Source organism: Bactrocera neohumeralis, chromosome 4 (assembly GCF_024586455.1).
Source record: "Bactrocera neohumeralis isolate Rockhampton chromosome 4, APGP_CSIRO_Bneo_wtdbg2-racon-allhic-juicebox.fasta_v2, whole genome shotgun sequence".
Taxonomy (NCBI): Eukaryota; Metazoa; Arthropoda; class Insecta; order Diptera; family Tephritidae; genus Bactrocera; species Bactrocera neohumeralis.
Genome location: NC_065921.1, coordinates 857590 through 872842, shown reverse-complemented (window position 1 = coordinate 872842; position 15253 = coordinate 857590). Strand labels below are relative to the sequence as shown.

Genomic DNA, 15253 nt, shown 5'->3' with positions numbered 1-15253 from the left:
TTGTTTTACTTTGAATGGTTGGACGTGCAAAAAAACAAATGCGGAACTTGAGGGTATGTATACGCTTTTACTTAAGGTTTAAGGTTGCTCAAAACTTTGAAACTCTACAAACTTATTTACAAAATACAAATATACATATGTATGCATATAATCACGCAAGGTGGCAAGGAATCAAAAAGTTTCTTTTACACAATCGGTATTTTTGGGGTCTTGGGAATTTCTGTGATACGGTAATGTTTCGCTACCATCGTCGTGCTTGCTGCTGCCGGCGGCGGAGGATGGAGTCGCTGTCTTGGCGGCACTCGCTTCGGCCCCCGCTTCTGCTTCGGCTGCGGCTGCTTCACTCTCACCGCCGAAAGATGCTGCTGCTCCCGCACCGCCCTCCTGCTGCTGCGCCTCGCGTTCCTTCTTCAGTCTCGCCTTACGTGCTGCCTTTGAAGTACAAATGTCACATTGTGTTTTGTTCCCTACGTTCAGCGTTGATTTCAATTCGAATTTGGTTTTCGTTTTGATTTGATTTTTATTGAGTTTGTTTTTGTTTTTATGTATTTTGGGTTTTAAGTAGAGTCAGAAGTGGTTTTTATTAAAATTGTTTGTTGTCATCGTTGTTGTATTTGTTAAATTAATTTAAAATTGGAAAGAATTCAAGTTTGAAAATATCATTAAATTCGATCGATAGAATAAAAAAAAATTATCTACTATTGTCTTATTCTACGGTTAGTCACAGAAGAGAAGTTCTTTGTCGCCAATGAACCGCAACTACTTGAATGAAAGATCGGATTAGAAAATTAGCTTCAAGTAAAAGTATTTATGTCGTTAATTACATTTGTAAAAATTAAATTAAAACTAAGTAAATCAGTATTAGACAAGTAATGTATATTTCTAAGTGCTGCAATCTTTTTGCGCAAAAGTGTAACAATAAATGTAACAAGTTGAAAAGAAATCTGCGGTAGGTCTGACAATTCAGCAAAACAATAAAATTAGTTTTACTTTATTAAATAGACAAAAACGGTTTCGAGAAACTAAGAGTTTTACAATTTTCAATTCCCGGCCTTCGACCACTCTTCAAAAAATTGTGGACATACGTTTTTTGACAAGCTCAAAATTGAAGGAACGCGATTTATTGGTGCGTGTTAAAATTTATAAGGAAATATTTCTCAATATCTCAAGAACAAATTTTATAAATTTAAAAGTATGAATCGCTCTATTGTGAGAAACAAAAGCCCATTTTAGGCCATCAAAACTTTTAATATAAAAAAGTGATGAATTTAGCCAGAGCATTGACAGAGCATGAGATTTCTGCCAGTCTATTCTTATGTGATGAGCACTCTTGCCTTGAAATGAAACTTAGAATAAACTGCTGGAGCATTCAGACATGTTCGCTCCTTTAATCCTAATTCATAAAACTACTTTGTGATTTTCAAGAACTCAAAGTGCTCTCTAGAGTCATGGCAAAATTGTACAGTTTCTTTTTAAAAGTAATATCCGCTCGGAGCGATAGAACTATACTATTTAAGGCAGTTCGCCTTATTTTACCTTTCACTGTTATGATTATATTTGGATTTGGTTGAAATAAGATTTTTTCTTGCATTCAACCTTGTCACATGAGACACTGAATTAGTTATTAGAAAGAATGGACAATTCCCTATAGAAATAATTAGGAAATGCTTACAACTTTGCACATTAATGCTACCAAACCGATTGCAGCCTGCCACTAATTTCATAAGGAAATGATATTGTTTACTTACAAAAATACACCGCAATCGCACCGGAATCTTCGATCAGTTGAACCAGTTTCTCGCCTTCAAGATCTTCGATAACATCCCCACTTGGATCCTTTTGCGTAAGCAACCAAGCAAGAATTTGTTCTTCTTCATAAAGATCACCTGAAATAAAAAATACAACAAACTATAAGTTATAAGCAAACACAGGGACTCATATCTTCTGTTAATCAGTTTTACAAATACATATTGTTGTGGCAATTATATGTAAATGTATGTCCAGCAAATTACATTAGCCACTCTGAAGCTTTCTTTACTGGCGTAGACACTGCTCACGCGATTATAGCTGGAGGATGGAGTCGTGTGTAGAAGATCACGCAAGTGAGGAAAGTTATCTGATTGCCATTCACTTGGGAGTGGCCAGAAACGATTCTTTTACATATGGCTCAAGCAGCTCACGACTTCCGATCTTTGACCAAATATCCTCTGGGTAGCCAGAAAACATCCGTTTGAAGGCGAGCTAAAGTGAGAAGGCGAAACAACCCCTCCACAGGGTTATGCGCTAGGTTTGGAGCCCGCCACGTAAAAAGCACTACCAATGAAAAAGCGTAAACAGCCTCGAATGGCGACCATGGCAAACGCACTAAGGATAACGATTTTAGGGCATGCACCTGGAATGTCCATTCTAAAGCAATTGAAAGCTTTAAGAGTCATTGAAAATCACCTGCCCATTAATGTTGGTCCTTTTCATGGAACTAAACATAATGCCGCGGTCAAGCATTCTTTCTATGCCCCATTTTAAACAACAAACCAACCGATTGCACTACGACTAGCTCATAGGACATCCGTAGTCTACTCACCGGCGTAGATAACTGGTTCCTTCGATGATGGCTTAAAGAATACAATTGCAGGTAGCGCGAAAACGCCAAACTCTTTTGCCATTTGTTTGTCGTCGATCTTCACGAAATCGATGCCCGCCTTATCGGCTTCGTCATCAATGTGCTCCACCTCAGCGAGTACTCGCGGGCATTGCTTGCATTCGTCGCTATCTGCGAAGAAAATGCATAATTGGAAACATACATACATATATACATATATATAGAAGAACGATCGGTACTCACAGAAGATCACAGCCAAGTAATCGGATGATTTTCGTATTTTCTCAAACATTTTGCGGTTGACCTTCTCAATGTGGTCGGTCATTTCCATGTTGGCGGGGCTGGTGAGCCAATCCAAAACCTCCTCTTCATCGTCGATATCGCCATCATAGTTGATGTATTTGCCTTTGCGGAAGTATGTTATGCCAGGGGGATTTCGGTAGCCGTATTTCTTCGCCATTAGCTTGTCGTTCATTTTGACAATATAGATACCGTACTCTAACGCCTCATCATCAATCAATTCAATGTGGCGAAGCACGCGCGGTGCATCGGGATCGTCCTCTTTATCTGCAACCGATAAGCGGAGTTCATGATGTCAATGAGGAAATTTATGTTTTCGATGTTCTAGCAATATACTACTAATTAAGCCAACTGAAATGGTTACTAATTAAACACTACGCAATTGAACGAATTGTGACGGTTTTATGACAAGCAGTTACAGTTTTTAGTGGGCTAACTATCTAAACTAATAGCGCTAACACGTTTAAACACTTTTTATAGTTTTTAATTGCATCGGCTGTTCTTGGTGTTGTCATAAAAACAACGTAAACTTGCAGTCTGGCTGATATTGTTGTTGCTTTAGCTTGTTATTACATCTACTTAGTGTTGTAGTTATTGTTGTTTGCGTTTTACTTACAAAAGACGACGGCCAGAAAATCTTTGGTGTTAATATATTCATTTAGAGTGTCACGATCTATCAGCTCGATACTTTCATCGGCCTTTTGTTCCAAAATCCATTTGAAGACGACTTGTGGATCTTCGATATTTCCTGTTCATTTTGGATGTAAAATTATTAAAAAATAAATAAATGGAGTTTTCATTTTACTCACGATTAGTTTATAAAAAAATGTCTTGAGATATTCATTACCTGTTTGCTGCAGTTTGCCGATCAATTCAAAAGAGTTACGAAGCGTCTAGTATATTATTAGAAACCCTCTATTTACATAACTAACTGAGTACAGGAAATTTATGTGTATTTGTATTGTATAGGCTTAAACTCCGTTGAGTGGTGCGAATATCTGGATAACGGCGGATGAATGATATCAGAGACAAATTTTGTAAACCAGATGATTAGGGGAACAAGTCCTGCAGACCAGTATTATGTTTTGCGTTCAGAATGTGTCAACTGTCCAAACCGAGTTGGCATTGTGCTTAAATTCGATTTTGAATTGCGACTTTCATCTCGGCAAGTAAACTTGATCTTCCGAGTACCTGCGATAAGGGGTTATATCCACGTGTAATTTTGAAAACAATCGATTTTTTTTTTGCATATTTTAAATGTATATGTATATATTCAAGAATATTGCGTATTTGTAAAGACGTCTCCGAACGTTTGAAAGTAGGCGAAACCGTAACCCGGAGTAGCAGCTGCTCTTTAAATGCGTTTGTCTTGAAGCGATTTTTCCAAAGTCGGTGAGGAATATTTCTTCGGAACGGCTTGACCAATTGACTTGAAATTTTCACAGGATCTTCTTAGATCCTTCTTCTTCTTCTTTTGTCAGATAATGAACGAAGAAATAAAGTTTCTGATAAATTTTTAGATTTTTTAAGTCACTTTAGATGGTAAATTTTCGTGCAAAAAAATATTTTTTTTGTTGGGAAGCTTCCATTTTGTGTTACATCAAAATTTTGACTATTTCTTTCATCATTACCTGCACTGGTCTATCCTTAAAGCAATCCTTTTGGTTTTTTTTATTTCAGATAATTTGGATCAGAGATATCTTCCTCACCTCCAAACACCTTTTTGTGGAGGACTTTCAGGAGATCTTCTACAGGAACGACGGAATCCAATTCTACAACTTTGCTTCCGCCGTTTTCCAATAGATGTCTCTAGAGTCAAGCACTGGTCGATTAAATCGATTAAATCGTTTTATATCGATCTTGGACATTTGTGTCAACAATAATCCAACAAAATATTTCTAGAGATCTGTTTGCATCCCAAACTTATTCTCAACTGAAAATGTCACTTTTTGAGCCGAATTGAGCTGAGGACCCGTCCACACTTTACTGAGGCTGACACATACAGAAAATACTATTACTCTACTACTACCTTCTATATGATTTCTATTAGGTATTAAAAAATTTAGAATTTTTGTAAAGCAACTTGTGTTAGTTTATAAAAAAATGGATCATAAAGCATTTCGTGTGTTAATTAAGCATTGCTTTTTGAGGGAATAAGGGAAAACATTTTTGGACCGTTTTTATACAATAAAGCCTTAAATTTACAAAAAACGGCGCAAGCAAAGTTGTAGACTTAATAATAAAATATGAATTCTTAGAAAACGTGAAATTCGCTAAAGGTTCACATATTTTATGTATTATATATATTCAATAAAAAGACCCTCCAGAAAAAATTAACAAAAAAACACATTCTTCCGAACTTTCATGTGGATATAACCCGATAAGTTAGACTTGCTGCGAGGTCGCAATTAGTCAAATTGAATTTGCAGTGTGGCACCATCACAATGATCGAATTCGTATTTAATTTCAGCAAATGCCGGAATACATTCAAAAGGCTCCAATACCGCCCTTCTTGTTAGCGAAATAATACAAATGTGAATTTAGAATATCTCTTTTACTTCAATGTCGACCGCCTACAGGTACAAACTGATTTATGCGCGGTATCAAGAATAACACACTAATTTCACACAAAACACCAACGCATTTACGCTGACACACACAATCACGCACACTTTTATGCTGAAAACAAGAATACTTTGTCTATCATATTTATTAAATATTTGTATGGCTTGGAGGAAAAGCCGGCACTATTTCAAAAACAAAAAAATTAGCATAATACAATTTTGCTGGAAACTCTTGTAATTTCCAATTTCCCTCTTCATGCAGAAACAACTAACTTTTAAGTTATTGTTAAATGTATTTTTTCTTACTTTATTAATATCCGCGATCGTGGTCATATAAGAACTAGTTTTTCCGGCTTTCCCTTTTGATTTGAATTCATCATCTGATCTAAATGACTTGTTCGCAGTCTGTTAGGGATTTTGCTAAGAACAATTTGTTAAAAATATTTTTTCAAAAAAATTAGAATGAGAAGAACATTGAGGGAAGACGACAGCCAATCCCATACACTCGAGGGTTTTAGCCTACATGAGATTAATAACAGAAGTGGGTACAATCCAAACACAAAGGCTCATAATTATATACATACATCCATATATATATACATATGTATATTCTTCTATACATATATATCCAATATGTAGTATATATACTTCATTATTATGCAAACACCATAATTTGCATCTAAAATAACAGTCATAAGTGTTTTCTAGAATTTGCAAACATTATCAGTCGCAATGCTGAAGGGAAGGCCTTAGCGGTTAATAGAGATAAAAGGCGTGGATCATTTGTAGAAAATAATAAATGTGTGTTAATACATTGTTTAGGGTTCTATGGATCCTTTATGAATTCAGGCTCTTTTGAGTTTTCTTAAATGCGTTTGTGGTTTGATTTTTGTATAAATCTGTTTATTAAATTTCTAAAAATTTAAAATTACAATTTTACTAATATTTTTTTCTGTAAAACATTTGTTTTTGACAATTGAAATTATTTGCTTTTAACTATCGCTCCGTGGTACTATTATTCATATCGGCATACATGCATACATACGTAACTCGGTGTGCCTGAGTTTTTATACCGTTGTACATACATTTCAAAAAGTCGCTATTGTTCAACATTGTATGTTACTTAAGTTAATTTTTTGTTTTGTATTTCTGAAAAACAGTTACATTTCGATTGTTTATTTCAATTAATCATAATTTTGTGTATGTGTGTGAGTGTATTTTTTATTATAATTAAAATTAGAAAACTGCATTTATAACAAGTGCTTTAACTTCGTTAAATTATAACAGCGCTTCCAGGCGTGCACACACACATCCACACATACCGGATCGAGATGCTAATGTAACTAGCCACTGACGTGCATATGTGTGTATGTGCGTGTGTAGCCAACCGGAAAAGGCGTGAGTTTAACGGTATTTTCAATACCGGTACAACAATAAATAAAATTACAAAAAGCCAGCGGTCGCCACCTAGCGGCTCCCACCACATACATATGTATATGTATTTATATACATATATATTTTGGTTTGTGTGTGTGTGTTACATTCGCTTTGCAACACCACTCTTTCACACCAACTACAAACTTTTCTACATAACAAAATATAAAAACAATTTTTAATCGAAAACCGTGCCTCCGCTAAATTTAGTTAGCGCTTTTTACCTACTTATGTATATTAGTTATACTTATACGAGTATACATTTCTACATAGACGCATGGAAAGTCGTTATTATTGTTGTTGTCTTCGGACGGCATTCATTCGGTTCGATTATTACAATGTTCTTTATTTACTTCTTATGCTTTTATGCTTTCTTATCAGCCCCGAAAATAGTTAACAGATTTTTGCGTTATAAATACATAAGTACAATATATAATATTGCAAAATAAATAATAAAAAGTTAGCAATAAAATTTTCAAGTCCCCTACATTGTAAAGTGTACACAAAACGGCACAAAACGTGTAAATGTATAGTATCAAAAGTGTTAAGTACAGTTACAAAAATTGTTTGTTGTAATTATAAAATAAATTTTCCAACTTTGGAGATTATCAAGTGAGTTTTGTTTTCTTCTTTAACAATAAAAGTTTGTAAATAGTTAAGATTCTCTAGTATAACAGTATAAAAATTAAAATAGTTAACTGACATTTCTTTTTTGTTTTTTTGTTTTTTTCTTTTTGATTTATTGAGTTTTCAAGTACAAATTGCCTTCAGTTGGAAGAAGTCCTTATCTTATTGAGCTTCTTTTATTCTATTTGATTTGGCAAGAAGGCTGGTCGAACGGCTATGGAGAGCAAAAGCAAACGAAGTGGCTTATGTGAATACACATCAACCAATGTGAGGACATACATACATACATTCTAGTTGGGGTAAATCAAAAGCGGAGCATAAAGAGTGATCGGAAGAATTGGAGCTTTTTTCTGAGCAACTACAAAAAGAAAACTAACGAAAAACAAAAACAGATTTACGCATAGCACAGTCATGAGTCATGAACTTTGACTCCTAAGCTACAGAAAACGTGTGAACGAGATAACGAGATATTTCTTAATTAAGTACATGCAATTGAGATATATGTACATATGTACATAAGTGATTTACTTAATTTGAACATTTTCCACGTTAAGGACTGTGCTGCGCAAATGCTGTATAACAACTAAATCTACTTAGAAGGCGATTAATTTCTGTTTGAAATTAATTTTTATTTTTCTGAGAATTGAAGAATTGTATTGGATTGAGTTGTCTGTCGAACGAACAATCTCTGCAAAGTAGTGGAACGTTTGCAATATTTGTTGTTGCTTCGCTTTGGGGTTCTTATTTGTGTTGTTGTTGTTATTGTCCATTTACGACAACTGTATATCCAAATCACCACATCGGTGATTATATTTGATAATATATTTTGGGTCCCTAGTAAAACTGATCCATTTCCAATATCGTTCTTATTTTCAAGATATAATTTTTGCTTTATTATACTCACATTTATGTATAACCTCAAAGAAATTATGAACATATTGACATACATACATACATACATATGTATGTATGTGCGTTGCGAAGTTGGCGAGTATTGCGCTTGTGTAAGCGGTGTGCCATGGCAGTATTTCTCAAGGACAAACTAATTGGGCTACACATTTGTATGTCGGCGTGTATAGTTCCATGGATGTTTTGTTTTAATTCATTGAAATATTTTGATTTTCATAGTTTGGCAAAAGGGGTGACGATTGTTACCAATTTAGTCACTAAATATTCATTAGTTAAGCCATTCACTATCGGAAAACGTCCGAACTTTGAAAGCAAAGTCTCAGTATAGTGAATAGCACCATTCGATATAATTTAGTATTCATGCGTTCGCTGAGGTCCAATTTATTCTATTAAAAACCATTTAAACTGTTAAATTATGTTGTTGTTGTTGTTATCGGTTTCATAAAAAAGATATGCAATGGTTTGGGATGCTATTTTTTAAGAGCGCATGATACAATGTTACTGTGCTATACCTGGGATAGGGTTCTATGCTTTTAAGGAACCGTAGCTTTGGCGACTCCGTGATTGGTACTAAATACAATTTTTTTCTAGAATAAACTCTCATAATTTTATTAATTTAATTAGTCGGGACCAAATAGTTTTTGCACACAATAAAGCAATTGTATGTTGTTAGTATTTTCTATTTTTTTTTTATATATAGTATATTGTAAATATGTACATATTTCTTCTAAAATGAATCTTCACAGGGTATAATTAGTAGTGGATATTTTCAATTATCTTAGTACATATGAACAATGCAGTGTGGGTGTTTGTTTGTGTGTGTAAATTATTATATTTGGTTACATATTGCTTTTTCAATTATATTGCTTCCTTATTCCCAAAGAGAGATATCCTGAAAAAGGTCATATAGATTTTTTAGTCGTTTATGCAAATAATAAAAGCCTGCAAGACACAGAAGAAAAGAGAAGAAGAATAAAACAAACACATAAAAACAGGAAAAAATGTCTCCACGCACATTCTCCAAAAATGCAAATGTACATATGTATGTATGTAAAGCAAACACAACGTCATAGCATACATACATACATATATACAAACATAATTGATTTGATATCTCTTACATATATATGTACATATGTATGTCATATTAGGCAACAAATTCAATTCTATCGACATACAAACTGGCACCTTTAACTACCAGATAATATATTTGCCAAAGCCGAACATACCGGTCTTCACATTCAATTTATCGCCATCCTTAGCCTTTTTCGACGATTTTCCACTGTCATAGGATTTATCATTGGCCACCTGCTTGTTGCCGCCAGTAGCTTTCTTCGCTGCGGAGCCGCTAGATTTACGAGGACTGGTGTAGGAGACTTTTCCCATTGGTGCAGAAGCATAATCGTCATCGTCGTCGTCATCAGCATCATCGTCGTCGTCGTCATCATCGTCTGCGTCGTTCTTCACAATTTGCCTGAATGAGGTTTTGCTATCCTTATCCTTTTTATGAGCTGCTTTGGCCGACTTGCCGGCTGCACCTGTACCACCGCTTGCTGTGGCCGGTCCAAATTGAAAGTTGCCTGTGGAGCTGCCGCCGCGCTTATTTGCCGCGTCGCCGTCGCCGTGGCCGATGCGTTGTGCGGTCATTTTGGGAACTTTCGTTGACTTTTCCAGTTTAGTGGGACAACATTGGAATGGTTTGTATGCGTTCGGTGCGAAATTACTACCACGCCGTGCTGAGCCGCCGTCGTGACCCAATCCAACATAGAAACATTCGTCATCTGTGTGCAAACAAACAAAAACATTTTGTCAGATTGTTTCTCAAAAAAGTAGTGGCATCTAGAGACAAAAAATGCAAGTCTGCTAACAAAGCACGTCTATACAAACTTCATAAACGAATGTTTTGCGGTTGTTATTTAACAGTTTCTTTTAATTACAAAACATAATATATGCAAACTAAATGTTACTAAGTAGAGTAGTTAAAAGAGAACGCAAAAGAGTGGTGGAAAAATACACGAAAGTAACGATATAGTTTTTTTAGTTTTCTAGTTGCTTCCTTTAAAGAAGGTTTGCTTTCGTGCTTTTAATGGTAGGTAGTACACATACATATGTAACGGTACATTTTTCGCAATTTCTTTGATATATCGCCCATTATTTGTTATTTTGTATGTTTTAATGCTCAACACAAATTATTTTGGAGCGACATTCGAAATATTCAAACTAATGAAAAGCCACAGATAAGTTAGTAAAAACTTACTTTAAAATTTTAAGTTGCAAATAGGTTTTAGAAAAGTTTCTTGTTTATTTATTATCAACCTTTTCTACGTTTTCTCGTTTGTGTTTTTTTTTTTCAAATAAAATTTAGAAAATTTTAAATTGGATTTTGGCGCAAAGCGTGCTTCACCTGCTAGTACTTCCATCACACAGTAGGCTCTTTTGTATGCCCAGCCAAGGAAACACACAAAATTGGCACAAACAGAATTTATAACTGACAAAATGCTTTTGATGCTGGCATTCTTCTAAATATGTGCTACATATGCTAAGCGATTCAATTGTATTCAAATCGATAAGAGTGACTAATTTTTATAATCATTTATATAATTCCATACACATATGTATCTAAATATATTTATAATCAATTTGTCTTTTTTCTTGGTATTTATTATATTTTTAATACTTTCAGTTGGTTTGAGATTTCTTTCGTAGTTTCTTAGTTTATATTACAGGAAGAATGATTTTGTTTTTGTTTAGGACATAAATACGCATTAATAATTAAACAAATACAACTATTACTTATAAAATAAGAAACCCAAAAATAAAAAAAAAATCTTCCACAAACAGCAATGATTATACTCCTTGCATTTTGTTATTAATCCTCTTTATTAACTTGTTCTTTGTACGCTCGAAAAAATCAAGTTGTAGTCTTTTTCGTAAAAACATTGTGTCAGCTATGTTATTTTTAATGTAGTTGTTGTTAGTTCGTTGAATCTTCCAAAATCAGTAAAACTACCGAATGAACAAACGAAATTGTAAAAATTGTTGTTGCTGTTAGACAATTTGGGAAAATTTAAAGTGGATTGCATTAACGGTTCGTGTAGGTATTACCACTTACATACATACAAATTATTAGACATTAGTTAAGGGACATATATTTTCAAAGTATTTAACACAATCGCATTGCCTTTAGGCTGTTGGCTAAGGTCACAACAATAAGGCAGGGTTAAATTCTGTATCAAACAGTAAAGAACGTAATGTGGGGTACGCGTTAGGCTACGTATGGTCAATAGACAGAATTTGTTAGTGCTTGTGATCGAAAACTATTTGCAGAGCTCTCTCAAAACTTTCTACACTTGATTCTTTCGCGAATTATGGATAAAAAGCGTCCGTGCATACTGAGGCACCTGTCTTAAGAGCTAATTTATAAATATTGGCCTGATTGGACACACACGACTACGGATATCATTTGAAATAGCGCCATTCAGGTGACCGATGGCCAAGAATATGGACTTTTACAAATTGGAATTTATTCAATTTTAAAATTACATGCTTAAAGTAATAGAATAATATGATGCTCTTATAAGATTGTTAAGGATAACCATACTAAAATCAAATCCACCATTTTCTAAATATGAGTAATGAAATAGCACTAAACCTGTTCATCCCGTTCGATGTTTACATATATCGGAATTCAAGAAAAATAGTTGAATTTTTATAAAAATCTTATTTTCATCTTGGTTTTTTTACGATGTCTGCCCTCTAAATTTAATGGTTGCAGTGAAGTTAGTTCTTGAAAAAGTACCTGTACCCAAGCAGAATACTTGCTTCTAACGAGTGATCCAAGAAGGGTACTACTGAGCGTACTATTCGCAACACCGTCACCCAGCATTAATTTTTAGATAATATTCGACCTAATATACCACGGCCTGCAAGCAATGAAAAAAATATGGCAGTCGTAGCTGAGATTGTACACGAAATCCGTGGATACTCGATTCACCGTCGTTCGCAGCAATGCGCATGGAACGTATGGAACGACTAGGCACATTTTATGTCGAGATCTTAAATTAAAAGCGTACAAAATTCAGCTTGTGCAAGAATTGAAGCCGCTCGACCGATGAAATCTTGGGTCCATATTTTTTCAAAAATGATGCCGATGAGAACGTAACCATCAATGGCGACTTTTTTCTTTGGGGATTTGTAAAGTCTAAAGTCTATGCAGAGCAAGGGCTTGGCGCAAAGCATCACGCGTCATTCGCGAGTTACTAGTCGAAATGCTTGAACGAGTCATCGGAAATTGGACTCAACGGATGGACAATCTGAGACGTAAAAAAATAAATGCCAAAGAATGGAATTTGTATCATAATAAACAGTTGCCATTAAATTTTAAATTTCTGTGTCTTTTCTTAAAAAAAGTAGGAAACCCCGCCATGCGCCATTATATCTTAGTGGAAGTTCCCTCTGCCCCCAGGTGTATAGGCAATCGTGTATTGTTGTTTTTAGTGTTACAAATTCAGCAAACGATTTATATTAGTATCGTATTTTCGTTTCCGAATGCATCTTTCGAACTATTTTAACAAGAAACCCTTTCAGGAGGACTTGTACGTAATCGTGCAAAGCATTTTGCTGGGTGGCTTATGTATTTCAGGACGCATTATACATATGTATGTGGTAATTACAAATTCGATGCATATATTTACTTTCGCACACGAAAAGCACTGTTACTGTTGCTGATTTGAGCCAAAATTTTGAACATATTTAAGTCGTTTGTTTTACCTTCAGCTTCCGGTACGAAATGATTATCTTGCGTGCCTTTTGGCATTGCACGATTATGCTTTGACATTATGGTATATCCTGTATTGGTTAAGATAAACATGTACAGACACGATGTTAAATTTTTCTTTATTAAAATGTAGTAATTAATAGGTAGGTTATGAGCATACTCGTTATATGTAAATTACATCAATAAAGGAAGGGGTGGGGAGTGCCACAATACTAAGTCTTCGTTTGCCAACAATGTTTTTAAGGATTTACCTAACTTATCTAAGAATCGTTTGTTGCAAAGTTCATTAGCTTGATGAATTTTCTGAGGTTTTATTGGCTTGCGCAATTTTGGATGACTTTTAACGTCTTTCGCATCATCATCATTATTGTCGTTGTCCTCGTCGTCGTCGTCGTCGTTGTCATTTCTGTCTTTATATGTTTTGCTTCTATTCGGTTTGCTAGACTGATATTCTTTTTTTCTACGGTCATCGTAGTCACCATTATCGTCCGATTTGCGACGCTGGTTTTTTCGTTCTGACATTGAGATGTATTTTCTTTTTTTGACACTTTGCCTTTTATCTTCATCATCCTCATCCTCATCGTCATCTTCGTCATCATCATCATTATCATCATCATCATCATTATCATCATCATCATCATCATCATCATCATCATCATCATCATCATCATCACCATCATCTTCTTCGTCATCATCGTCCTCATCTTCACCTTCCTCATCATTGTCGTCGTCTGTCTCTATTAAACGACTTTTAAAAACTATTTTTTTAAATCGTAATCTTCGTGAACCCGGCTTTTTATATCGCACTCGCATGTGTGGTTCATCTTCACCTTCGTCGTCATTGTCGTCGTCCCCATCATCATTGGCATCATCGTCACCGGATTCATCATCCTCATCGTCTTCGTCGTATGCAATTCTGCGCTTGATTAGTTTATATTTTTTTTTAGTTTTGTTATCAACATCCTCTTCATCATCATCATCAGCGTCATCGTCGTCATCATCATCATCAATTTTTTGTTGTGTTCTAATAATTTTCTTTAATCGTTTGAGTTGCTCTTCTTTACTTTTCTCCGCTTTGGGGTAAACCAACTTGGTTATTTCATCATTGTCCTCATCATCATCGTCATCGTCATCATCGTCATCATCGTCATCGTCATCATCGTCATCGTCATTGTCTTCGTTAATGTCATCGTATTTATCAATGTATCTACGTCCTTTTTTCATTCCCCGTTTAATTTGATTTTCGATTTCGTCATCGTCTATATCTTCCTCATCATCGTCATCATCCTCATCATCATCATCATCCTCATCATCATCATCATTATCATCATCTTCATCATCTTCATCATCATCATCATTATCATCATCATCATCATCATCATCCTCACCTGTATCGACAACAGTTTAGTTTTGATAATAAACCAGATAGCTTTCAACTTAATACCATTGAAAGAGGTATTCAATTAACAGTAAAGTTAAAGTGATACGAGCTGTAGAGGAATGTGGTTGAAAGTCAGGCGAGTCAATTTGAATTCAAAAAATGCACATGAGTAATGAAGGCTTTAATACGTAAACGATAGACGTATTCGTAAACTACAAACATATGTTTTTTTCATTCAACTAAATATACGCACCTCTTCTTTATGGATATGGCCTAGACTGTCAGAATTGCTTTGATAATTCGCTTGGCCATACGATCAATGTATGGCGCTAACAAAGTTAACAAATTTTATTTTTTATCATTGCTCAATCGGTGTATTCACTAATGTAGATAGACTGAGATCTAAGTGTGTGTATAATATACTACATGAATAAGAGTTCTCATGAGTCAAAGAATATGAATATGTTGACTGAGTCTTAATGCTATGTGGCGTGTGTGTCTCGTGTTAAAGGACTAGGAATAGAATTGTATGTGTGTTCTCAACCGAAACTGGGAAACAAAACTTTCGAACAAAGAACACTTACTCTTTTGATTGATCAGCCACTGCAACACACGATTTTCATTTTTGAGATTACCTGTCGGAAAAATAAGAAACATGTGAT

General features: G+C 34.9%; 1 protein-coding gene across 13 annotated transcripts in view; it reads right to left on the bottom strand.

Moving 5' to 3' along the window:
* The window catches only part of LOC126754841 (uncharacterized), a 41105-nt gene that overhangs the window by 5701 nt on the left and 20151 nt on the right, over positions 1–15253 (bottom strand). For 4 of the 13 annotated variants that reach the window (XM_050467012.1, XM_050467015.1, XM_050467020.1 and 1 more), the window contains 5 exons: positions 3516–3647; positions 2843–3166; positions 2582–2770; positions 1749–1886; positions 246–467 (listed from right to left, as the gene is read on the bottom strand). In XM_050467012.1, coding sequence (XP_050322969.1) covers positions 246–467; positions 1749–1886; positions 2582–2770; positions 2843–3166; positions 3516–3647 — 1005 coding nt within the window. Of the gene's footprint in view, positions 1–245; positions 468–1748; positions 1887–2581; positions 2771–2842; positions 3167–3515; positions 3648–6337; positions 9376–9662; positions 10215–13461; positions 14599–15175; positions 15227–15253 lie in introns of those variants that run through there. The other 9 variants (XM_050467016.1, XM_050467017.1, XM_050467021.1 and 6 more) reach the window with 5 other exon arrangements.